This window comes from Trachurus japonicus, chromosome 23, assembly GCF_045865225.1.
Source record: "Trachurus japonicus isolate A0001 chromosome 23, Traja_1.0".
Lineage (NCBI taxonomy): Eukaryota > Metazoa > Chordata > Actinopteri > Carangiformes > Carangidae > Trachurus > Trachurus japonicus.
In genome coordinates, this window is record NC_140929.1 from 2,673,673 (window position 1) to 2,699,325 (window position 25,653).

Consider the following 25,653-nt stretch of genomic DNA (forward strand, 5'->3'; position numbering starts at 1 on the left):
TTTGTCTTATTTCTTGTCCAAATGTCTCATTTCTAGTCAAAACTAATCTCTTTCCACTTAAAATAAGACTCATCACCTAAAAATTAACTTGTTTTTAGATCATTTTCACTTAAATTCACAATAAATAGAAAAATCTGCCAGTGAAAGTAAGTTTTTTGTTCTTGTAATAAGGAAGAAAAACTTGCTCCACTACCAGATTTTTTCTACTTATTCCAAGTGAAAATCTGCTTGAAAGAAGTAAAAAGTGTCTAAAAACAAGCTACTTTTAATATGATGTGTCTTATTTTAAATATAATGAGATTTGTTTTGACTAGAAATGACATTTTGACTAGAAATAAGACAAATATTCTTGCTAAGATACTTGAGTTTTTGCAGTGTAATGCTGCATTAGCATCAAAACAAAGAAGGCTAAATAAAAACGATAATACATACGTAGTCTAAGAAAAAAAAAAGGAAAAGTTAGGGGGAGGGGCCCACTTTAGTATTCTTTAAGGGGGCCCAGAATTCCTAGCAACGGCCCTGCTGCTGCTGTTTGTGAGGATTTCACACAAACTGAGAGTTGTTTCTTTTGACGTGTTGAGTTCAGGTGAATCATGAGGGAAAAACACAACAAAAAACCTGATAAATATCAGTGTTTCTGTTGATATTTACATCTTTTCTCTGCTTCTTCTCTGAGTCGACGTCTCAGAATAATAAATAATAGCCTAAATAATAAAATGATGGACAGTTTAATTCCATTCAGCGGCTTCAGGTTGTGGAATCGCAGCCGTGACCCAGAGACTTTGTTGTTGTTGTTGTGACGCATGTGAAACATCCTGAAGGAACTTTTCTTTAGTTTAAATGTGGAGGAAATATGAACATTTTAGGTTAATTCAGCTGACAATTGTTTTAACTTGCTGAGAGTCCAATCAACTCATAAGTTTTTATTGACACCGAACAGACTTGTTAAGATTTCCCATCATGCATTGTTAGAAATCCCATAAAACTGTCCAGTGACTTTCATTTGTTTCAGCTTCTAGAAAACAGACACAATATGTAAACTTGTCTGTGTGTTTTAACAGACAGACAAGTTAACATATTACATGAATTAAGAATAATTCAACATTTTCCAAACTGATGAAACTAAATTAAACTTCTTCAGTTTGGTTAAAGTAATTTTGGAGGAAGATGTTGCCAATATTTGAGCTCAGTAGGAAAACAATACCTACCATACTGCCCTCTGAGGCTCCGCCCCCAAATTCACGAACACTTGTTACCACGGCAACGATACATCATGGTTGAATCCAGAGTGTTTTTATGTAGGCCTACAACATGAAACTCACATCTAAACTAGTGTCAGTTAAACTACAGTGACAGAGATAGGAGTGTATAGGTTTGATGCCAAGAACCAAACACAGATTGACAGATTTAACATTTTCATAAGTGTCTCCAATTTCTCTGTAATCTTTATTTACCACTTCGCCGACTTCTCTCCAGGAAAAAAAATCCATAAAATGACCCAAATTAATAACATATCTCATTGGCAAAGAGGTCAGAGGTTAAACCTTCTCTTCCATGTAGTAGTCAGCGTTTTGATCTTTGTACCTGGATCAGATTTGACGCTAATTCAGCCTCATAAACCTGTTTTCTCTGTTTCACCCACAATGCAACAATGTATAAATTACTAATTTTTCTGTGTATTTTAACAACATTTCAATGAAACTATCTTCAAAATGTTCCAATACTTATTCATACATGTTTGTGTTGCTCCAGTCGGAGCCCCGTCCTGGTCAGCATGGAGGCTGGAGTGGGCCGGCTGCCTCTCCAGGTCCTGGGAGAGAACGAGGCGCTGCAGCAGTTCTTCAGCGGTCAGTTCCTACTCACCGTCAATGTCTTTATATCATGTCATCAGCTTTTATACCTGTTTATAAAATGATCTGCCACAGCTTTAAAGGGACAACGAGGAGTTTCTATCTGGTTATAAAAAAAGTCTCATATTAATGTGGATGAATCTACGTTACCACTTGTTAATGGCTCCATTTTCGATAAATATATCGTTTTGTCTCTATCGTTATTTTGTTATTTTAATTAGTGGCGGAAATGCTGGGCGAGCCGACCAGCGTTTCCTTACTTTCGGTTTCGCGGACGCTGCCCGGCGAGTCATGAGAATAACACCGCCGAATCGCCGTTTATGGTCGGAACTACGACGGTATCTGATCGTCTTCGAAACCTCCGACTTTCATTGTTGATGAATGAAAACATTCTTGCCGGTCCAAGAATTTCACGGTGCGCGCGGAGGCTCATGGCTCAACTTTCTACACATTTTATATTAAATTGTGGATTCATTCATAAAATAAGTGCACTGATCTGCTCTTATTTTGAAAAGCCTTTGTCAGGAGAAGCACTAGGGGAGTTTTAAGGTACTTCAACATGTTCTTCAGGATGTTTTGAAAGACATCTGATTTTGAAATACTTTCTGAATCCACCCTAACCTGTGTTCGTGTGTGTGTGTGTGTGTGTGTGTGTGTTCAGGTCAGGATGTGAGTGGTGTGTTGGACAGTTCTGTCGCCGTGGATACAAGCATCCTGGAGCAGTACCTCAGCAATGACATGGATCCCAACAACTTGTAAGATTCACACCGTAAATACAAAACTTAACTTCAGTCAGATTCAGAACTGAAACCAAAACTATAAGTCTTACTGTATCATCACTGGTAGTATCCTTCTCTGTTATTAGTTATTGATCGGACGAATCCAGTTTGATCAAAACAACCTAGAGAAGATGAATCATCACAGAAAAGGCTTGTTTTAATACCAGATTTGACATTTTCATACCTTGTATCTACAAATTCCAACTCAGGTTGTTGTTGTAGCTCAACCAGGAGCAGAATGTATTTGTTTTACAACATCCAGGAGGATCTACTGTAGAGTTGACAATAAAACTACCAGTCGGAGGTAGAAGGAGTGGTAGTATTAGTACTAATGAGGAAAATGTGCGGTGTTATCTTCATTCATTGACACACGACTGTTATATAAGACGCATAAAAACAACATTGACCTAGTTGGTTATCAGCAAACTAAAGGTTGTAAATATCAAGCAGAGAAATGTCAAAACCATCAGATTCTATTAAAACAACATAAAACAACGACATGTCAAGTTATGAATTAGATCAATCAAATCCAAAGTTTACCATATATTTGACACCAATGTCTGATGTCCAGCTAACGTTACTTTTTTTCCCCAGCATGCTCCCTGAGTCTCCTCCTGACTCGAGCTCGGAGGCCTGCTCACCTGCTCAAATACCAGGTGCTGTTAGTTTATAATATTTCTGAATCTGCACTGCAAAAACTCAAAATCTTTCCAAGAATATTTGTCTTATTTCTTGTCAAAATGTCTCATTTCTAGTCAAAACTAATCTCTTTCCACTTAAAATAAGACTCATCACCTAAAAATTAACTTGTTTTTAGATCATTTTCACTTGTTTCAAACTAATTTTCACTTGAAATAAGTAGAAAAATCTGCCAGTGAAAGCAGGTTTTTTGTGCTTGTAATAAGAAAGAAAAACTTGCTCCACTGTCAGATTTTTCTACTTATTTCAAGTGAAAATATGCTTGAAAAGAGTAAAAAGTGTCTGAAAACAGTCTGTTTTGACTAGAAATTACATTTTAACTAGAAATAAGACAAATATTCTTGGTAAGATATTTGAGTTTTTGCAGTGTGTGTTTAATTGATAACTTGTACTGACACTGTCCAACTGCAACCAAACAGACTTCCACCAGGAGCCGCCATATTGGTCCAACCAGCCGCCGCCCCATCAGGTTTTCCCTCCCACGAGGCAAACTGCCGCTTCCTCATCCTGTCGCTTTAAGGACCGAGACTCCGCCCACATCCACGCCCACGGCCACGGCCACTCTGACGTGCTGACCCACGATCAGCTCCGCAGTTTGGGCCTCACTAACACTTACATCAAGTCTGGGACTCCACCTGCACCTCCACCTGCCCCCCCGCTGCACCAGCACCAGCTCCACTCACCTGAGCACATCCGCTACCTGAGTCCAGAGAGCTGCTCGCAGGTTTACACGCCGCCCACACCTCCTTCTCCGCCCTCAAACACCTACGCTGCTGCACCGTGCGCTGGTCCAGACGTCGGTCCACCACATTTAACTGCGCCCCCTGCTGGCTGTTTGCTGGGCTCCGCCCCCACGCTACACACCTGGTCAGTTTCTTAACTTTTCATCTTAAAGTCACCATTTCATACTTTTTTGTAAACACTGAAGAAATATGTGCGAGCTCCTCCCAGACTCTGCACTGCAAAAACTCAAAATCCTTCCAAGAATATTTGTCTTATATCTTGTCAAAATGTCTCATTTCTAGTCAAAACTAATCTCTTTCCACTTAAAATAAGACTCATGACGTAAAAATGAACTTGTTTTTAGAGGATTTTCATTTGTTTTAAACAAATTTTCACTTCAAATAAGTAGAAAAATCTGCCAGTGAAAGTAAGTTTTTTTGTGATTGTAATAAGAAAGAAAAACTTGCTCCACTATCAGATTTTTCTACTTATTTCAAGTGAAAATCTGCTTGAAAGAAGTAAAAAGTGTCTAAAAACAAGATATTTTTTAATGTGATGAGCCTATTTTAAGTAGAATGAGATTTGTTTAGACTAGAAATGACATTTTGAGTAGAAATAAGACAAATATTCTTGGTAAGATTTTGAGTTTTTGCAGTGTGATCATTAAACTGGACCCAGACATGGCCATTAAACTCTTCCCAGAGGACGTTGAATGTTTGATCCAGTTCATAATGGGACTATAGTACAAAGACGTATTTTGTGTGTAGTTAAACCTTGAACATAATCAGTAATCAGAGAATCAAGATCAACATTTACAATAATCTTATTAAGGGACTTAATGAGCAGAACAAGACTTCAATTGTCACCAGGAACTGTTGGTACATAGAGCAGGGTGTCGTCTGCAAAAAGGTTTACTTTAATATTATGTTTGAAAATATTGTCCTTAAATGAAGCATGAAAACATAAAATGGAAGTGAACCTCTTATTGAGCCTTGTGGGACACCACAATATGGGCAAAAGAAGAGGATGCATTACCAGTAGCACCAGGGGAAAAGGTCCATAAGCACCAAGAGGAAGTCGGATTAGATGCAACTTTCAGAAGAGCTTTGTAAAGTTTGTGCAGATTTAACTTCACTTTGAATCCCTTTTTCTTGTTGTGCTTCAGCTCCCCACAAAATAAAAAGAGGAGGAGATCAGAGAGCGAGGAACCACCGGTCAGCGATGGTGATGGTTCCTGTGGTGGCAGCTCAGGGAGCAGCGTAGGTGGAGGTGGACTAAATATGGGATCCTACCAGCTTCTCACCTGGGAACAGTTCAGACCGGAGCAGTGGAGCACTTTATTCGACAGCAGCTACCAAACACTGTGAGTAAAGAAAAGGTTTTTATTTTAAATCTGGTCAGTAGTTGTTGAGACATCAGGATGAAAGGAATCGGACGTCCACACTGCAAAAACTCAAAATCTTTCCAAGAATATTTGTCTTATTTCTTGTCAAAATGTCTCATTTCTGGTCAAAACTAAACTCTTTTATCTTAAAATAAGACTCATCACCTAAAAATTAACTTGTTTTTAGATCATTTTCATTTGTTTCAAACAAATTTTCACTTGAAATAAGTAGAAAAATCTGCCAGTAAAAGCAAGTTTTTTGTGTTTGTAATAAGAAAGAAAAACTTGATCCACTGTCAGATTTTTCTACTTATTTCAAGTGAAAACATGCTTGTCTAAAAACAAACTACTTTTTAATGTGATGAGTCTTATTTTAAGTAGAATTTGATTTGTTTTGAATAGAAATGACATTTTGACTAGAAATAAGAAGACAAATATTCTTGGTAAGATTTTGAGTTTTTGCATTGCAGCATCCCATCAAGAACGGTTGTTGTTGTTCGTTTGCAGGTCTCCTCCGGCCTACCACGTCGACACAGATAAAGGCTTCAACTACTCTGCAGCTGACGAGTCCTTCATCTGCCAGAAGAAGAATCACTTTCAGGTCACCATTCACATCGGTGTCGCTGCGGAGCCGCAGTGCGTCAGGACACCCAGCGGGACACGGGAGGTCGACCACTTCCAAGTAAAGGTGTTTGGGATCAAGGTACGTAAGGGACTCAAATGTCTCATAGGTTGGAGGAAACTATATCAACACTGGAGTTACTTTTACACAGCAAAAACTCAAAATCTTACCAAGAATATTTGTCTTATTTCTAGTTAAAATGTCATTTCTAGTCAAAACAAACCTAATTATACTAAAAAATAAGACTCAGCACGTTAAAAAGTAGCTTGTTTTCAGACACTTTTTTACTTTTTTCAAGCATATTTTCACTTGAAATAAGTAGAAAAATCTGACAGTGGAGCAAGTTTTTCTTTCTTATTACGAGCACAAAAAACCTGCTTTCACTGGCAGATTTTTTGACTTATTTCAATTGAAAATGTGTTTGAAACAAGTGAAAATTATCTAAAAACAGGTTAATTTTTAGGGGACGAGTCTTATTTTAAGTGGAAAGGGATTCGTTTTGATGAAAATTGAGACATTTTTGACAAGAAATAAGACAAATATTCTTGTAAAGATTTTGAGTTTTTACAGTGTAGTGAATGCACACTGATACTGTTGATGATATAACCCCAGAGAAGTTGAGTATGATATGAGCTTTGTCTGTACAGATGGATGCTCCGAGCCACCAGGTGACCATCGAGCAGTCGCAGCCTGACCGAAGCAAAAAGCCTTTCCACCCTGTCAGGTAGGAAACAGATGAAGCTTCAGCAATCAGTATTTCCATGTGCATTTAATTGAATAAAGGTTGACAAAGATTATGACAAATACTAAAATGAAATCCCAAACACCCAGGGTAAACCTTCCTGGAGGGAAGATCACCAAGGTAACACTCGGCCGGCTGCACTTCAGCGAGACGACGGCCAACAACATGAGGAAGAAAGGCAAACCAAACCCCGACCAGAGGTGTGTGAGCATTTAAATGAATTAACAGCAGTCAGTCAGAAGGGAACTACATGCTAACTGCTATCTGTATCTGTGCCTGTGTGAAGGTATTTCCAGTTGGTGGTCGGTCTTTACGCCGCAGTAGGAGAGGAAACCTTCCTCCTGACGGCTCTGGTGTCGGAAAGGATCATCGTCAGGGTAACGGCACCAACTTTAAATCAATAACATACAGTATGGCTGTTTTCGAAACCGCATACTACCGTACTGCCTACTACATACTGCGTTAATATGTACTGTATACTGCATACTGAATGTGGGATTCAGTCTGCTACTTCAGCAGACCGACACCGTTCACACCGCAGTAACAGTATAGTTTCCCAGAATGCATTTCACGGCAACCGGTAGCGGTAGCTGTAAAACAGGCGAAAAGCTGTTTTATTTCTCGCTCTAGCGCTGTAATTATGTAACTTTATTAAGTTTTAATATTTTTTCATGCGAGAAAGTAACTGTTTAGATCCCAAATCTACGGCCAGTTTATCCAAACGACGGCTGTTTAGAAGTTTGTTCCGATGTTTTTTGGAGAAGTGAAGCTCCGCAGCGACCGGGACATCACAGAGGCAGCAGCCGGTCTGCAGAGCTGCTCGGCCGGCCAACCTTCGTCATCATCCCAGGGGAGAAAACGATCGCTAATTAACTTACCCGCAGGTTTTTAGAGGTTTACCACCGGCTGGTTAAATTATTTTTAGGAGATAAATGTTGGTCTCATTGATGAAATCTAACAATTGTGGCAGTAGCATTAGTTAGTTTGAATTAAAAGTGAAGCTTCCTGTGTGTATTGGACAGAAGAGCAGCGCTGCCTCGGGGCTCTGGAGCCTAACGTTACGTACAGAAATCACCACATTTACATCAATAAATAAATGTTTTACAATGAACCGATCAGTCTACATTAAGTTTTATTTTATTGATTAAACTTTATAACATAGTCATGGTACACAGCTTTGTTGTTGTTGTTTTTTTAACACGGCTTTGGTTACGGCAAATAACTTCTACGCCGGTTAGACGTCAGGGGCGCATTGCATTGTGGGATACAGTACACCATGTAGACTGGTCAGATGCATACTGGAGATATTTCCCGAATCAGTAAGACATCCGGGAACTTTTTGCATACTGCAGATTTTGCTTTTGTTCGCATACTGCATACTACATACTACATTTTGGCCAAATCAGTACGTACTAGCAGTATAGTATGCGGTTTCGAATACAGCCTATAACTCAATAAGCAAGTGACCCTCATCGTGTCAATCATGAATCTAAGAGTGAGCTCCGTCCTCCAGGCCTCTAACCCCGGTCAGTTTGAGACGGACGGAGACACCGTGTGGCAGCGTGGGGCGGTGCAGGACTCTGTGGTCTGTCAGGGTCGGGTCGGCATCAACACCGACTCTCCTGATGAGGCGCTGGTCGTCTGCGGCAACGCCAAGGTGATGGGCGCCATCATGCAGCCGTCCGACTGTCGTGTCAAAGAAAACATACATGAGGTAAGATGATTCCAACAAACAGGTACAAACAATTAACTTCAAGCTACTAGTATGTGCAGAACTGGATCTCAGCACCATCTAGTGCCAGTATTAAAGGGATAGTTCAACATTTTTGTCAAATTGGCCCATTGCCATAATCCCTATAGTCATAGCAGTAGGTTCGTTACCTTTAATTGTCGGCGCAAGCTGTTTTTAGAACGGTGGAGCAGAGCCGTGAGCTGCTCAGAGCTACGCTACAGAGGCTCATGGGATTTCTTGGTTTCCCTCATCAAACTCATCAAATACACAATCCAACAACTCCACAACGCTCTGGTGGACAAGTTGTGACCTGCACATTCACCACGCTATGAGATAATAACACAACGTTACCAGACAGAGTAGTTTTAGAGGGAAATTCATGCAAAACCGCTAATACGGGGGCAGTTTTTCATCATCAGTCTCTGCATTTCCCTCTAAAACAACTCCGTCTGGTAACGCTCTGTTATTATCTCATAGCAATTAAAGGTAACGAACCTACTCCTAAAACTATAGGGATTATGGCAGTGGGACAATTTGCCAAAATGTTGAACTTTCCCTTTAAGAATGACGATTTTTTTTTTTTTTGTCAGATTTTACTCATTTCAAATTCTTTAAATGTTAAATTAATTTAATAAATGTATCATTTATCAGGTCAACTCTGAGCAGCAGCTGAAGAGAATCACTCAGATGAGAATAGTTGAGTTTGATTATAAACCAGAGTTTGCGTCGACCATGGGAGTGGACCACATCCACCAGACAGGTAACGGTCATGTGTTCTTACACCGGGTGACTGTGCTGCTGTGTAGATTATTAGGAATGTGTTAAGATATTACTAATATATTGTTGATAATGTTTCAGGTGTCATAGCTCAGGAGGTGAAGGAGCTGCTGCCGTCAGCGGTCCGAGAGGTCGGAGACGTCACCTGCTCTGATGGAGAGAAGATCCAGAACTTCCTGATGGTGGACAAGGTAGAATACTTCCTGCCTCCAGACTGTGCTGTGATTCTGTTTATTGGTTAAAGGGATAGTTCACCCAAAATTCAAATTTCACTCATTATCTACTCGCCCTCATGTCGACTAAGGGCTGGGAGAAGTTTCAGAGTCCTCCGTGGCTTCTCTGAGTAACAGGGGGGTCCGCGCAGCAGTATTTGTCCATATAATGGTTGTGAATGGATACCAACTGTCTTCGTAACAAAAAGACACACCAAAAAACATCCAAATACCTCCATGCCGCTCGTCTGTAATGTCCCTCTTGTATTGAAGCCCCGACATGAGAAATTGTTCCGCCGGTCAGTGCAAATCACAAGAGATTTGCACATGCTACACGCTACAAACAAGCTTAAAATATAGACTTATTTAATTTTTTTCGGAACAATTTCTCATGTTGGGGCTTCAATACAAGAGGGACATTACAGACGAGCAGCATGGAGGTATTTGGATGTTTTTTGGTGTGTCTTTTTGGACGAAGAAAGTTGGTATCCATTGACAACCATCATATGGACAAATACTGCTGTGCCACGGAGGACTCTGAATATTCTCACAGTTCTTAGTCCACATGAGGGTGAGTAGATAATGAGTGAAATTTGAATTTTGGGTGAACTATCCCTTTAAAGTTCAAGAGGGATTTGTGTAGGATCTGTATTCCCTTCTGAAGGCCTCGTCCTCGTCCTCCTCTCTCTCCAGGAGCAGATCTTCATGGAGAACATCGGGGCGGTGCAGCACCTGTCGAAGCTCACCGACAACCTGGAGACTCGCATCCAAGACTTGGAGGTGTGGAACCGTCGACTCGCCAAACTGAAGAGCCTCACAGGAAGCCTGCGCTCCACAGAGTACATGTCTTTATCTATTTTATATCAATCAAATCAATCAATCAAAATAAACTTTAATGTCCCCGGAGGGAAAATTGTCTTGGACAATCAATGCTGTACATCCTGCAAAACAGACACACAACCATCACACACACAACCAACAGAGATCACTTACAGACAGTACGACTAAGTTCATAGTTCATACAAAGTAATAAATAATTATTGCACTTTCTACTGTATATAATGCATCTTGCCTCAGTATTGCCACTCTCTGGGTCTAAATAGCACCATTTTGCACCATTTTGTATGTGTGGACTCCACCATCAGCATCAATTTAAAGGTGCCGAAGGAATAGAATATGTATCTATTAAAAAAAGAAATGTATATATCAATTAAAATGATGAATATAAGACAACAAAACCCTTAAACATAATTTTACAGTACACAGATAATAACCAAATACCTAATATAAAACACATATGATCCAAAACTGGATAGCAAGTAGAATAGAGTGAAAAGAACCAAAAAAAAATATAGACAGGTGTGGACAAAATGACCGGTGGTTGCCTAGTTTGTTTTTCTCACCTTCTGCAGAGTGCTGTAGAGAATACAGCGCCATGGAAAAGTACTGATGATAAGTGTGTGTATGTGTGTATGTGTGTTGTGTAACAGCTGCATCATTGTGTTATCAGTGTGTTGGCTCAAATCAGAGTTCAAGGACAATCAAGTGTTGAAGGCTACTGTATGAGACTGAACAGCAGCGATGTTACTAGACCAGGATTCACTGCTGTTACATGAGATCAAGCTGTGAAGTGACCAAAATAAACAAAATGGACGCCTGCTGAGCCGTAGTTTTACCTCTGGGTTGTTGAAAGGCATTGTGGGAAGTATTGGCAATGACTAATCAAAGCTAAAGTCATGAGTCAAGGACAATAGACTTACTTGAACTGTGTCCAACGTGCTCGAGACGCCTTGATGAGTCTATAAAGAATTTGCTAATTGACTCACTGCAGAATAAAAGCTCAGATTCTTGCTTGTGTGTTTCCTCCCATAGGAAACCCCGGACAAACAGCAGCGTGTCAACAATGTCGACTACTGACACACGTAAGACTGTGAAAGTCCAGAAGGAAGGCTGTGGTCAGAAATACAGGAACTGTACGAGGCGTAAAATCTTCCGGGCCGGAGCGTTCAGCTTGTTGGCTGCCTTGGCTTTCTGGTGAGGCTTCGATAGGCCTAACACTTCCTGTTTGTCCTCAGTAGAAATCATACTGTTTGTCAAAATACATGAATTACACAAACTACGATGGTCTGTGTCTGCAGCATCATCTCCATCACCGCTCTGTACCTACTAAATATCAAGGTGGAGGACCCGGATGGTTTCCCCAACCTCAGGTAACCAACCAGCCTGTTTATCCACCATATAGGCTACCTCCTGTCTCTTAGCAACCCCAACGAACACTGGATGAACAAACTTGCGCCTTGTTTGGAAACAGATTTCTGTAGAAACATCTGGATGTAAATCACCAAACGAACACCTCGATTCAACGATTCAACATCCATCTTGTAACCTCTTCTCATTGGTTTAGCCTCATTAAACACCCGTAATTATTAACACAATTCACCCAACAACCATGTAGGAGGATCATAGCCACTTCCTGGTTCTAATGGTGGTCACCTGGAAATCATCTGGGACCACCAGTATTCCTGCTAGAGTTTGTTTCCTGGCAACCACCTAGTAACACCCAACCAGGCAACTTCTTAGCAATACCCAACAACTACCTCTTTACAGTCACCTGACAATCACCATTACTAAACCTTGTACGTTTTTTAGCAACCACAGAGTAGCCTAACCACCAATAATCCATAGCTTCATCTTGTTTAAAGGGACAACGAGGAGTTTTGGAAAAGCGAAGTGTTTTCACACTACATTTATGAGCCTCCGCACCGTGAAATTCTTTGACCGGCGCAAGACAGACTCATGTTTTCATTCATCAAGAATTAAAGTCAGAGGTTGGAAGACGATCACATACCGTCGTAGTTCCCACCATAAACGGTGATTCGGCGGCGTTATTCTCATGACTCGCCACGAAACCGAAAGTAAAGAAACGCTGGTCGGCTCGACCAGCATTTCCACCACCACTAATAATAACAAAATAACCATAGAGACAAAACCATAGATTTATCGAAAATGGAGCCATTAACAAGTTGTAACGTAGATTCATCCACATTAACGTGAGACTTTTAAATAACCAAATAGAAACTCCTCGTTGTCCCTTTAAAGAGGAACTTTGTTAAGATTTGATTAACAGCTTCACAGTAATTGCCATGGTTAAATGACTAGTTCCAGGGAGAATGGAGCGTCTCTTGGCTGAAAACCAACCTTGTAAGATCAGAGCCTCCGACCCGGTGTCCCAGCTCTCGGCACCGTGACAAAACACGCCCTGTAATCCGTAATCTCTTGTTTATGACAGATAAGACTACACAAATAAAACGTATATGATATAATATAACCTTATCCAACGCTCCATGGACTGACTTCTCGCCGGCTTCGTTGAAAACAAATGCACCTAGCTTGTTAGCTAAGCAGCAAAAAAGCAACCGGACTTTCAAAGTTCCCCTTTAAATCAAATTTTTATCAAATTAGTAAACCTGGCTTCCTTTAGTTTTTATAACATTGACACAATAACTCATTCCCAGAGTCACTGATGTGTTGGTTGTTGTGCTGATTGTTGTGTGTTGTTGTGTGTCTGTTAGTAACGGCAGCGTGGCTCCTCTGCAGACCACCGCCTGGACCAGCACAGGTAAAACACAACCTGACACAACTCACACTCACCTTATGATAACGATTATCTGAATAATGATTATTAAGTATCTTTCACACACGGAGAATCAGGATAATCCAGAGTCCAAAGTTTTAATAGAGATAACCACTGACCTGTGAAAATGGCTTCTGATAATCAATGAGTTTGTTCGTTCATTCATTCACATGCAAAGTTTTTATTCTAATGTTTATTTTCCGTCCTCCAGTCCCACCAACCAGTCCCCCGGGCCCCTGGCCCCCGGATGTGGACTTCTGTGACCTGTTGTACTGTGACCACGTGTACTGTTGCCCCACAGCAGCCAATCACAGCGTAGACTTCAACGTCACCGCCACCGAGTCAGCTGGAGCGGAAAATCTTGATATTAGAGGTAATAATGGACCAGTACACTGCAAAAAATCTTACCAATAATATTTGTCTTATTTCTAGTCAAAATAAATCTAATTCTACTTAAAATAAGACTCATCACATTAAAAAGTAGCTTGTTTTTAGACACCTTTTACTTCTTTCAAGCATATTTTCACTTGAAATAAGTAGAAAAATCTGATAGTGGAGCAAGTTTTTCTTTCTTATTACAAGCACAAAAACTTCTACTTATTTCAAGTGAAAATTTGTTTGAAACAAGTGAAAATGATCTGAAAACAAGTTCATTTTTAGGTGATGAGTCGTATTTTAAATGGAAAGAGATTAGTTTTGACTAGAAATTAGACATTTTGACAAGAAATAAGACAAATATTCTTGGAAAGATTTTGAGTTTTTGCAGTGTACTTGTTGGTTTTAACACAAACACGAAACAACATATACGTAGCCTAATGCATGACATGACATTAAAAGGTTTTAATATTTGGTTTGTTGTTCCTCCTTTAGAAAATAGAAAAGAAAAACTTTATCGGAAGCTGAAAAGTGCCAGAGATTGTAAGTTTCCAATATTTTTAATGAACTATGATTGTGATGAGACTTCTTCAACATCCAACAATGACTTTTTCTTCCTGTCTGTCAGGGACAAACACCACCATCCATTCTTTCACAATAAAAGAGAACCAGCAGGTGATTGACAGCAAATACTGTCTAAGAGACGAATGTGGGTGAGTACAGAGAGACAAAGACAAACTATACTGTCATTATCTTATTACTAGTGCAATACAATGACCTTTTTCTTTGTCACTGCACATTATATAACAACAATAAAATGACTGTGATCGGCCATAATTTTGGCAGGATTTATGATTTTGTTGCGTCTCTTCCAGGCCGGCTAGATACGCCTACAGAGTTCCCATCAACCAGTTTGTTCCAGTCAACATGAGAATTACTCTGCTCATGAAGTAAGTCAAGTTAAAACCAAACCAAAATGAGATAAGAGACGAATAACACAAGAGCTGTGGCTAACATCAAACATTCACTTTACCATTCAGACCTTGGATCTACATTAATTTAAATAATTTTGAATATGTAAGAGTGGCCTGCTAACAATCATTATACAGTCAGCTAATGGGAGCTAATGCTAGCTAATGGTAAGCTAATGGTAGCTAATGGTAAGCTAATGGTAAGCTAATGGTAGCTAATGGTAAGCTAATGGTAAGCTAATGGTAGCTGGGTAAAATGCAAATATAGAAATGTAACGGGGGACAAAAGTAAAGCTAAAATAAAAAACTAAAGACTTTTTGAAGATTTCAGAAATATTGCTATGCTAACTAGCTAACATACTCACATCAGCAGTATTGTAGCCAATTTTATCTTATAGTTTGTAGTATTAATATACATTAGCCTATATTATTAGACACAATGTTCACCATATTTTTGGCGCAGCTGTTTAGCACACTAGCTAACTCAACTCGCTGGCACTTGGATGTAAACTGAGCTTGCTAAAACGTATCTGTCGTGCCTAAAGTAAAGATTAAATCTTAAAACACAAATTAAATGAACATATTTGCATGTGTTTTACTTCTGTAGCTCCACTGAGCTGTTGGTGGTTCACCTGTGTAGCTTCGATGAGGAGGCGGCGTGTTCGTCTCTGCTGGACATGAACACCGTCACCGGCAGCAGCTACCAGTCAAACACACAGGTCGGTTCAGCAATAATGTGACGCATTGATTTTTGTTGGGTTGTTGCTTTTCTTTTCTACGAAGGAGTATTAGGACCAGCCAAAAAAAAAAAATCCGACACAAGGGGAAAAAAAGGCCAGGCGGAAAAAAACAAAAAAACTGCAGAGGCTTGACCACATACTCTACTAATACTCCTTCGTAGTTTTCTTATGTTTATTTTACATTTTGTTTTATCAGTTTCAGTTTAATTTATTGACAAGGGACATGTACGTTGATAAAACATTGTAAAAAACAAATGTAAATGCACCCGAGTTAGCTAAAAAAGCTCATTTTCATCGCCAGTCCCTCTGCCTGATGATAAAAGGCAACCTTAAAAAAAGCAACAATGAGGTGAAATACCAAGACATACTAATAAATATACATTTGTAAGACAATACACAGGTTTGCGATAGCACCAAAAGACCAAAGACACATTCAATTCACATACATTTGTAAGGCCATAACACACGTTTGCGGTGGCACAAGGTAGTTATTGCACATAATATAATCAGTTCTTAGTGCTGCCATCATACACTGCAAAAACTCAAAATCTTACCAAGAATATTTGTCTTATTTCTAGTTCAAATGTCATTTCTAGTCAAAACAAATCTCATTATACGTAAAATAAGACTCATCACATTAAAAAGTAGCTTGTTTTTATATAGTTTTTACTTCTTTCAAGCATATTTTCACTTGGAATAAGTAGAAAAATCTGATAGTGGAGCAAGTTTTTCTTTCTTATTACAAGCACAAAAAACTTCCTTTCACTGGCAGATTTTTCTACTTATTTCAAGTGAAAATTAGTTTGAAACAAGTGAAATTTATCTAAAAACAAGTTAATTCTTAGGTGATGAGTCTTATTTTAAGTGAAAAGAGATTAGTTTTGACTAGAAATGAGACATTTTGACAAGAAATAAGACAAATATTCTTGGAAAGATTTTGAGTTTTTGCAGTGTAGGGCATCAGCAATACATAGTATTCATTAGCACGGATGAACAATTTTGCATGTAGAGCCTTTAAACCAAGATTTTCAACCTCGGATATTTACCAAGTTATTTATGATGATTATGAGAAAACATAAAAGAAACAAAACACTAAACTATTATTTGTGTTGTTGCTGTTTTGTCCGTCTTTGTCTGTGTGTGTGTTGCTGTGTGAGTCACTGAGGTTCCAGTTCACTGAGCCAGTTAATAATGCAGCAGTTGAATGGGAAACACAAACACTGGTGAATAATGGATGTGTTGCAGGGTTTTCCCTCACATCACAACGACAACATGATAATCACAGCCACGTTCACACACTGACCCACAAACACACGTGTGTATGTGTGTGTGACACGGCCGGGTTTATTTAGGTTGTGATGTTTCCTGTAGAACTTGTGATTCTGTCTCGCTTTGTGTGAAATGTGCAGATTGAATTCTCATTGTACAAATATTTCTTCAAGAACAGAGCAAAAACAATCCAGCACTAAAACTTTATGTCTGTGGTTTCAGTCTTGGTTTTTATTTGCAAAGTTTTTTAAGAAACAGTCGTTTCAACAGTTTCAACACTGTTAACGTCTTCTTTTATGTCAAAGCGCCAAATATTTTCAACTTCCAGCTTCTCGTTTGTGCGTTTTCAGCTTTTCTCTGACTTATGTGATTGCGAAATGAACTTATTTATATATATATTTTTGGACAATGCATCACTTTGGACTTTTCATTTTGAAATTTGGGATGGACAATGGGGGAGTAATTGTTGGATTAATGTATAATTGCAGCTCTATCCTGCATTATGACATTATGGCTTTCCAAAGTGGAGTTTGACACGACCACGTCTGATCCAGCAGATTGTTTTTATTGGACATTAAATATCTTTAACGAGCCGCCTGTGCAGCCAAATATTGTTCAAACCCACAGAACTTTGTTTTGGAGATCCGACGGGTTCGAGTGTAAAACTGTGTGTTTGATTTAGACCTGACTGACTGGTGTGTTTGTCTGTTTCTGTTTCTGCAGGGGGAACACGAGTGGCCTCTTCACGTGGCTCGACTTTATCACAGCTCCTATCATTTCCGCTCTGCAGTGGCCGTAAGACACTGAACATTTATTATTCCTTTCATTTGTCTTTACATCTTATTTGTATTTTTCCAAATTTTCAGTCTTTACTTCCACCATCCTTTATTCAGAGATTCAAAAGATTCAAAGATTTTTTTTAAAGAAGAAACATGTCTTTTCAATTCTTCCTCAGAGAATTGATAATAAAAATCTTTGAATCTTTGAATAAAAACAGTTGAAGTCCAGACTGAAGATTTGAGGGAAAATGATGAAATGAAGGATAAATCTGATGTTATTCTATATTTTTCTTAATTCCATAAAATCCTGGTTCAGTAATTTCCAGAAACATCTGGAAAAAGAGACAATAGCAGGTTTCTTAAGGGACAATATTTATAGTAGCGGATTAATCCCAAATTTGGAAACAATAGATCTGCATGGCTCATACAGACAGTATTGGGTTGTAAGTTATAGTTAGTAAGTCATAATTTCGTCTTCATGAGTTTTGTTGACAGTGAAAAATGTTGAAAACTGTATAATAACATCAGCCCTGTCCTTTAAATCTCATAGATAGATAGATAGATAGATAGATAGATAGATAGATAGATAGATAGATAGATAGATAGATAGATAGATAGATAGATAGATAGATAGATAGATAGATAAATAGATAGATAGTAAAGCTATCAGAGTTTGGGAACATCTTATTTATTCTTTATTCTTTATTTCTGTTGTATTTTAATCTGTTGATTGAAATGTACTCGTCTCTCTCCAGGGTCAAGCAGACTGCAATACCGACCACCACTTCTCGGGGGCACTCTTCACCGACTACATCTTCCACTTCTACAGACGCTGCACAGACTCATAGACAAAACTCAACATACTGTAATGCATTTTGTATAAATTAAATATAAACACTTTTAATATTAGTTTTTGTCCTCACATTGATGATAATCAGAGAAACTGGAGCAGATTTCTACACAGGAACGTCTGCTGCTGGGGTTTTATTTTTTTTAAAGATGCAAATTAATTTTTTATTGTAACAAAAATCATTTTACTAAACCGTATCATTTTACAGATTGTTCAGCAGTAAAAGTTTATTAGATTAGATTAGATCAGAAAACAAATATTTCTTTTACATTCCTCAATTTACTGTCTTTTATTCTCATGTGTTTCCTGTTTTTGTTCGATAGTGTTAAAGTAATAGAGACTGAACTGATGAAAGGATTAGGTCAAAGTTTATTTCTCATAATTTAACATCCAACCTTCACACAACACTGACGTTTATAACAGTGACGGTTATGTATAAATAAATAGAGCTCTGACTGATTTTATTCACTTTGATGAAATTATTTAAATTGAATGTTTTGTCTTTTCTATGATGTGTGTTAACTTTATCTGTAAAGCACTTAATCTCATTCATACAAAACCAATGTGAATTCTGTCATTAATGTCTGAATTATTGAGAATAAAACCTGAATTTTGATCTCACATTTGTCTGAGATCTCTATTATGAAGGATAATATTTTCTTTAAAAGCTTTAAAATACTTCAGATATAATTAAGATGCAGAGTTTAAGAAGAACTGCAGTTCAGTGGTATTAGAGTTTCTTAACACTGAAAATGCAGAAACAGAATCCTGATTTATCTGCTTTATGTGAAATAAAAGAATAAGTCCAGTGAAAAACAGTCCAATAAAATCCTTTAAAAATTGCAAATTATCTTTATCTTTGTTTTCTTCTTTATTTGACTCTGACATTTTTATATTTGATTCGAAATTGTTATTATATTCAAATAGTGATGAACTCCCTGAGCAGCCAATCCTTACAATAACATGACTGCTTTGTTAAAATTGGTCATTTTAATGTAAATTCATCCATTGTAAGGTTAGCCTCATAATTTAATATTCATTTTTATTTATTATTGACTCTATTTTTCCCTGTTTTGTTTCATTTTAATATCTTTACCTCTGATATAATACATTTTATTGCTTTTATTGATTATTATTTTTATCCTTTTATGTCCTTTTGTATCTAATTTATATTTCTAATTGTTGCAAACCTCATGAAAGGAGGTCATCAAATTAAGTTCATTTATATTACTACTTTGGACTTTCAAAACAGTTATTTTCCTGTACATACTCATACAAGGACTTTCAGTAGTTTTAATGATTCCCCATTGTTTCGCCCTGAGTCTAATGTGCAAAAACTCAAAATCTTTCCAAGAATATTTGTCTTATTTCTTGTCAAAATGTCTCATTTCTAGTCAAAACTAATCTCTTTCCACTTAAAATAAGACTCATCACCTAAAATTAACTTGTTTTTAGATAATTCTCACTTGTTTCAAACAAATTTTCACTCGAAATAAGTAGAAAAATCTGCCAGTGAAGCAAGTTTTTGTATAAAGAAAGAAAAACTTGCCCCACTGTCAGATTATTTTAAGTGAAAATATGCTTGAAAGATGTAAAAGGTTTCTAAAAACAATCTTTTAATGTGATGAGTCTTATTTTAAGTATAGTGAGATTTGTTTTGACTAGAAATAAGACAAATATTCTTTGTTGGATTTGGAGTTTTTACAGTGCAAAACCCTAAAACAGTATAAGTTAAAACACATTAAAACATTATGAGGCCTAACTTCTTTGTCCCCAGAGTTGTGTTTGTCCTCATAACTCAGTGTAAAATCGACGTCCCCACAATGTAAAAACACCTGAATACTATTTACTTTGATTTTCTTACTGTACACCTTCATTTACTTTTTTTTAAATAGAGTCAAACTGATTGATAAATGAGCTGAAGTGTTTCCAGAGAACAACGTCCAGGCTGCAGAAACACGACTAAAGGTTTAAGTTGTATATTTTCAGTGCAGTGTTTCTGTTACTGTTACTTCTACTTCTCCTTCTTCATGTGCACACACAGTCCTTCAGCGACACAAACACACTGATGACTAATTCAGGTGGAGGAGGTGCAGCAGAAACACAAACTAATGAGGTGTCTGAGTCCAACAGATCGGCTGCAGAGAGGAAGCTAAAGTTGCAGCAGGAACACGAAGATGGAGGCTCAGACTCAGCTCAATGTGAGTATCTGCACATTTATGGGATGAAGATGATTTTACTTCAGTGGATAATAACTAAAAAATGTTACTGTCTTTTAGTCTGAAACTTGTATGCATTCAATAATTGCTTCATTGCATTCAATACAAACAAACATTTCCAAGCATAAGAGTTCCTTGTATGACGGTGAGCAGCTTAAAAACTGAGTTTAGTTTAAAGATTTTTGTTAAGAAGCGTCTAATTTCTTGATTCTTTTATTAAGAAATTAGAAAAAAATGTTGTTTTGGTTTAACAAAGAACATGTGAACACTTTTTAATGAAATAATTTGCCAAATTTCTGCATGAATCCTGATTTTTGTCGTTGGGATTTTGACATTTATATGTTATTTTAATGTTTTTCTTCGCACGTCCCGGAGTGAAAATGTCCAAAAACACTGACACCTGATGCCTCAAATGAGATATAATACTGGGTCAGTAGTTGGATATCTTCAGAAACCCCCCCCCTTATTTTTTGAATTGTTTTATTTTCTTTTTTCAATGGATGAAACAACTAAACTAAACTAAACTAAACTAAACTGATGTTTCATCTTCACCTATAGGGTAAACTAACATTTATAACTATAAGAATAGACCAGTCACAATCAGTTTATTCTTAGTGTTGGTATTAAACACTGTAATTAACAGTAGAGCCTGTGGGGGGCGCTGCAAACTGTTTATCTCTGTTTATATTAAAGGGATAGTTCAACATTTTGGCAAATTGGCCCATTGCCATAACATGACATCTCTCATCAAACTCATCAAATACACAATCCAACAACTCCACAACGCTCTGGTGGACAAGTTGTGACCTGCACATTCACCACGCTATGAGATAATAACACAACGTTACCAGACAGAGTTGTTTTAGAGGGAAATTCATGCAAAACCGCTGATGCGCGTTGCCTTCAGGGACAGTTTTTCATCCAGCAGTCTCTGTATTTCCCTCTAAAACAACTCTGTGTGGTAACGTTGTGTTATTATCTCATAGCGTGGTGAATGTGCAGCTCACAACTTGTCCACCAGAGCGTTGTGGAGTTGTTGGATTGTGTATTTGATGAGTTTGATGAGGGAAACCAAGAAATCCCATAATGAGCCTCCGTAGCGTAGCTCTGAGCAGCTCACGGCTCTGCTCCGCCGTTCTAAAAATAGCTTGCACCGACAATTACAGGTAACGAACCTACTGCTATTTGCCAAAAATGTTGAACTATCCCTTTAATGCGGCAAATAAAAACTAAAACCCGACACAGAAACTTAGTTTTTCTATTGATCTGATGGAAACTTTTTAAATCCAAACCAGACAGAGAGCAGGTGTAACGTTGCTGAGGCGATACAGGTAACTAATCTCTACTCAGTTGTCAGTGTGTGTGTGTGTGTGTGTGTGTGTGTGTGTGTGTGTGTGTGTGTGTGTGTGTGGTGTCTTCTGTCAGGTAGCTGTCTCCTGTCACCACGGTAACTGTCGTCGAGGGGAAGCTGTCTTTGTCCTGCACTTCCCAGCTTCCGTCCGTCCACTGAGAACATGTAATTAACTGATACCCTATCCTCTGTGTGTGTGTGTGTGTGTGTGTGTGTGTGTGTGTGTGTGTGTGTGTGTGTGTGTGTTGCAGGGCAGGTTGGGAGCTCGACATCTCTCCAAGATTAAGGAGGAGTCTGACGGCCCAGAGCACAGCAGGTAAACACAGCAGCTGATTGGCTGACGATGCCTTCATGCGTCAGTGGGAATTTATCAAATCGCTTTTAAGTCTTATTTTATCTATCTATCTATCTATCTATCTATCTATCTATCTATCTATCTATCTATCTATCTATCTATCTATCTATCTATCTATCTATCTATCTATCTATCTATCTTATCTACTTTTTTCATAGATCACCATTATAACTTGATTAAATTCCTTTAACTACAAAGTTAGTGTAATAATATGAGTTTTTATGTATTAAAGGGATAGTTCAATCAACATTTTGGCAAGTTGTCCCATTGCCATAATCCCTATAGTCATAGCAGTAGGTTCGTTACCTTTAATTGTCGGTGCAAGCTATTTTTAGAACGGCGGAGCAGAGCCGTGAGCTGCTCAGAGCTACGCTACGGAGGCTCATTATGGGATTTCTTGGTTTCCCTCATTAAAACTCATCAAATACACAATCCAACAACTCCACAACGCTCTGGTGGACAAGTTGTGACCTGCACATTCACCACGCTATGAGATAATAACACAACGTTACCACACAGAGTTGTTTTAGAGGGAAATTCATGCAAAACCGCTGATGCGCGTTGCCTTCAGGGGCAGTTTTTCATCAAGCAGTCTCTGCAATTTGCCAAAATGTTGAACTATCCCATTAAGGTTTTATATATTTACACCCTAATGCAGCTATTTGAGGTCGCTGCAGTGAGAATATTTCCTATTTTCTCATGTATATTATAGTTGAGGAAAACAAATGTCTATGTTTTATGTACTTATTTATGTTGTATAGGTATATATTTAATCTTTATTTCACTGTAACTCAACATAATTTCACACTGGGATCAATAAAGTATCAGTTTGTGATTCTGGAAATGTTAAACCATTAGTTTAAAGTTCAGTCAGTGAAGTATAGCAGATGTTGAGTTTATATATAAACAGAAGGTCAGACGAGGTTCTGTGAAAAACACATGGATATGATAACAGGAAAAAAAAAACACACCAGCTCAGCACTTTACAGGTTTTTACATTTGTTGACAACCGTGTGTTTTTTTTATATATATAAACATGGAATAAAATCACATAAAACAAGATAAATACAGCGAGATCTCAAATTAAAAGTTTGAATGGAAACATCCTACTACTGTCCACAGAGGAGTGGAAACTCGGTCGGGATCAATCTGATAACAGTGTGTGTGTGTGTGTGTGTGTGTGTGTGTGTGTGTGTGTGTGTGTGTGTGTGTGTGTGTGTGTGTGTGTGTGTGATACTCTCCACCGGAGCGCGACCTTGGCCGAGGGATACATTACTGTGAGCAGACACCGGGCAGACTGTAAACAAATCTGAATGGAAATTAGTTTACATGGAGGATCAGTCTGTGTGTGTGTGTGTGTGTGTGTGTGTGTGTGTGTGTGTGTGTGTGTGTGTGTGTGTGTGTGTGTGTGTGTGTGTGTGTGAAGTCCTGGTCTTACTTACGTTGTGGGGACCTCGATTTCTTACACAGAATTATGGGGACAAAGACCTCGTAAATCCACATGATGTCCGTCATTACATTTCAAAGTGAGGACGTGTTTTAAAGGGATACGCCAACATTTTTTTTTTGGTGTCTTGCCTCACTCCCGAGTCCATGACCAGCAGATAGACACCATCCTTTCGACTGTGCGTGCAGTAACAAGGGAGATAGAGCCGTATCGCAGTAATTAGCTTAGCTCAAACTCTGGAAGTGTATGGGTAGTGTTAGCCTGCCTCCACCTAAAGTCGCTAATTAGCTTAGCTCAAACGTTGGAAGTGTATAGGTAGTGTTAGCCTGCCTCCACCAAAAGTCGCTAATTAGCTTAGCTCAAAAACTGGAAGTGTATAGGTAGTGTTAGCCTGCCTCCACCTAAAGTCGCTAATTAGCTTAGCTCAAACACTGGAAGTGTATGGGTAGTGTTAGCCTGCCTCCACCTAAAGTCGCTAATTAGCTTAGCTCAAACACTGGAAGTGTATGGGTAGTGTTAGCCTGCCTCCTACCCGAGCTGAAATCAGCAGTCAGAAGCTGGTTTCATTTTAGCTCTAAACTCTGTAAATATATCACTTTATCCACATCTCAAACATGTTTAGGTGAGAAAGTAGCCGTTTAGATCAGCAGTGTGTCGTTCATTTGTCTAAATTTTGAAAAAATTATAAAACAATTATTTATGTACTATAAAAAAGAATCTGTAAAATTAATACTTTTATTCCACACCCCTCTAGACATTCTGTAATGTATTAGTTTTGAAAAATTAATCGTTTTGATGAAAAAGTTGTAGCTATAACCTTCAATCCTCCTGTTGTCCTTCTGGGTCAAATTGACCCAATCTGTTTCCTTCCTTCCTTCCTTCCTTCCTTCCTTCCTTCCTTCCCTTCGTCCTTACTTCTTCTTCCTTCCTCTTTTGATCCAATTGACTTGATCTGTTCCCTATACCGCCATCTTTCTTTCCTTCCCTTTTCCCTCTCTTCTTTCCTCCCTTCTTTCATTCTTTCTTCCTTCTTCTTCCTTCCTTGAACAAATCTGTTCCCTCCCTCCCTCCCTCCCTCCATCTTTCTTGCCTTCCCTTTTCCCTTCCTTCTTTCCACAATCCTTCTTTCCCTCCCTTCCGTTTATCCTTACTTCTTCCTTCCTTTTTGACCCAATCTGTTCCCTCCCTCCTTCTATCTTTCCTTCCTTTTTCCCTTCCTTCTTTGCTCCCATCTTTCCCTTTGTCCTTCCTTCCTTCTTTCCCTTCGTCCTTCCTTCCTTCCTTCCTTGACCCAGGAGGACAACAGGTTTGTTTTGAGTTGGATTGGAGCAAAGGACTCTGGGAAGTCGTGTCCTCATTAATAATGCAGCAGCCTGAGATGAGAATGTGTGTGTGTGTTCATTAGCTGTGCCAATCAGCTGCTGCTCGACAACATCCCGACATGATGAGGTGAAATACGAACTCATCACTCTCTCTCTCTCCCTCTCGGTCCGTCAGCAGCTGCTTCCTGCCTCCCATCGTGCAGCAGCCGCTCACCGCTGCAGCTGCAGGTAAACCAGGTGTAGCTCAGGTGCAGGTGCAGGTGCAGGTGCAGCGGCGTCAGTCTGAGCCGGCGTCTCTGGCTCTGTACGAGCAGCAGCAGAGGAAGGAGGAGGACAGGAGGACTCTGCTGGAGGAGGTAACGCTTCATTTTATCATAACAGTAACACAATCTGACCTCCTGTGTGGGTTAAAACTGCTCCCTCTACAGGTCGCAGTGAAACACTTCATCAGTTCAAATGTGTAAAATTATAGGCCTACGATCACGATCAAAGTAACTACAGTGAAAATAATCAGCTGATGTGACGATGATCAATCTCGACTTTGCTGCTTTTTTGTCATGATTTGTGAGTTTTGTAGTGTTGTACTGTAGTACTTTATTTTGAATGTTTCAAATTATACATAGTTCATGATTTCATAATTCTTTTCCATCTACATCAGCTGTATTTAAACGTTATTTGGATATAATTTCAGTTAAAGGCACAACGAGGAGTTTTGGAAAAGCGAAGTGTTTCCACATTACATTTATGAGCCTCCGCCCCGTGAAATTCTTTGACCGACGCAAGACAGACTCATGTTTTCATTCATCAAGAATTAAAGTCAG

The 25,653-nt window shown here is 38.7% G+C and overlaps 1 protein-coding gene across 1 annotated transcript; it reads left to right on the plus strand.

Annotated features, from left to right (window-relative positions):
• The first annotated feature begins 1,758 nt into the window (after positions 1 to 1,758).
• myrfl (myelin regulatory factor like) lies at positions 1,759 to 18,751 on the plus strand. The gene is made up of 23 exons (XM_085770014.1): positions 1,759 to 1,847; positions 2,512 to 2,605; positions 3,224 to 3,285; positions 3,748 to 4,195; positions 5,217 to 5,414; positions 5,943 to 6,138; positions 6,705 to 6,781; positions 6,889 to 6,999; positions 7,086 to 7,176; positions 8,313 to 8,513; positions 9,183 to 9,291; positions 9,390 to 9,499; positions 10,214 to 10,359; positions 11,393 to 11,554; positions 11,659 to 11,730; positions 13,093 to 13,139; positions 13,366 to 13,527; positions 14,025 to 14,072; positions 14,158 to 14,242; positions 14,405 to 14,479; positions 15,108 to 15,219; positions 17,233 to 17,304; positions 18,044 to 18,751. Exons 1-23 carry the CDS (start codon positions 1,775 to 1,777, stop codon positions 18,134 to 18,136), a joined length of 2,844 nt encoding a protein of 947 aa, XP_085626140.1. The 5' UTR covers positions 1,759 to 1,774; the 3' UTR covers positions 18,137 to 18,751.
• The last annotated feature ends 6,902 nt before the right edge of the window (positions 18,752 to 25,653 follow it).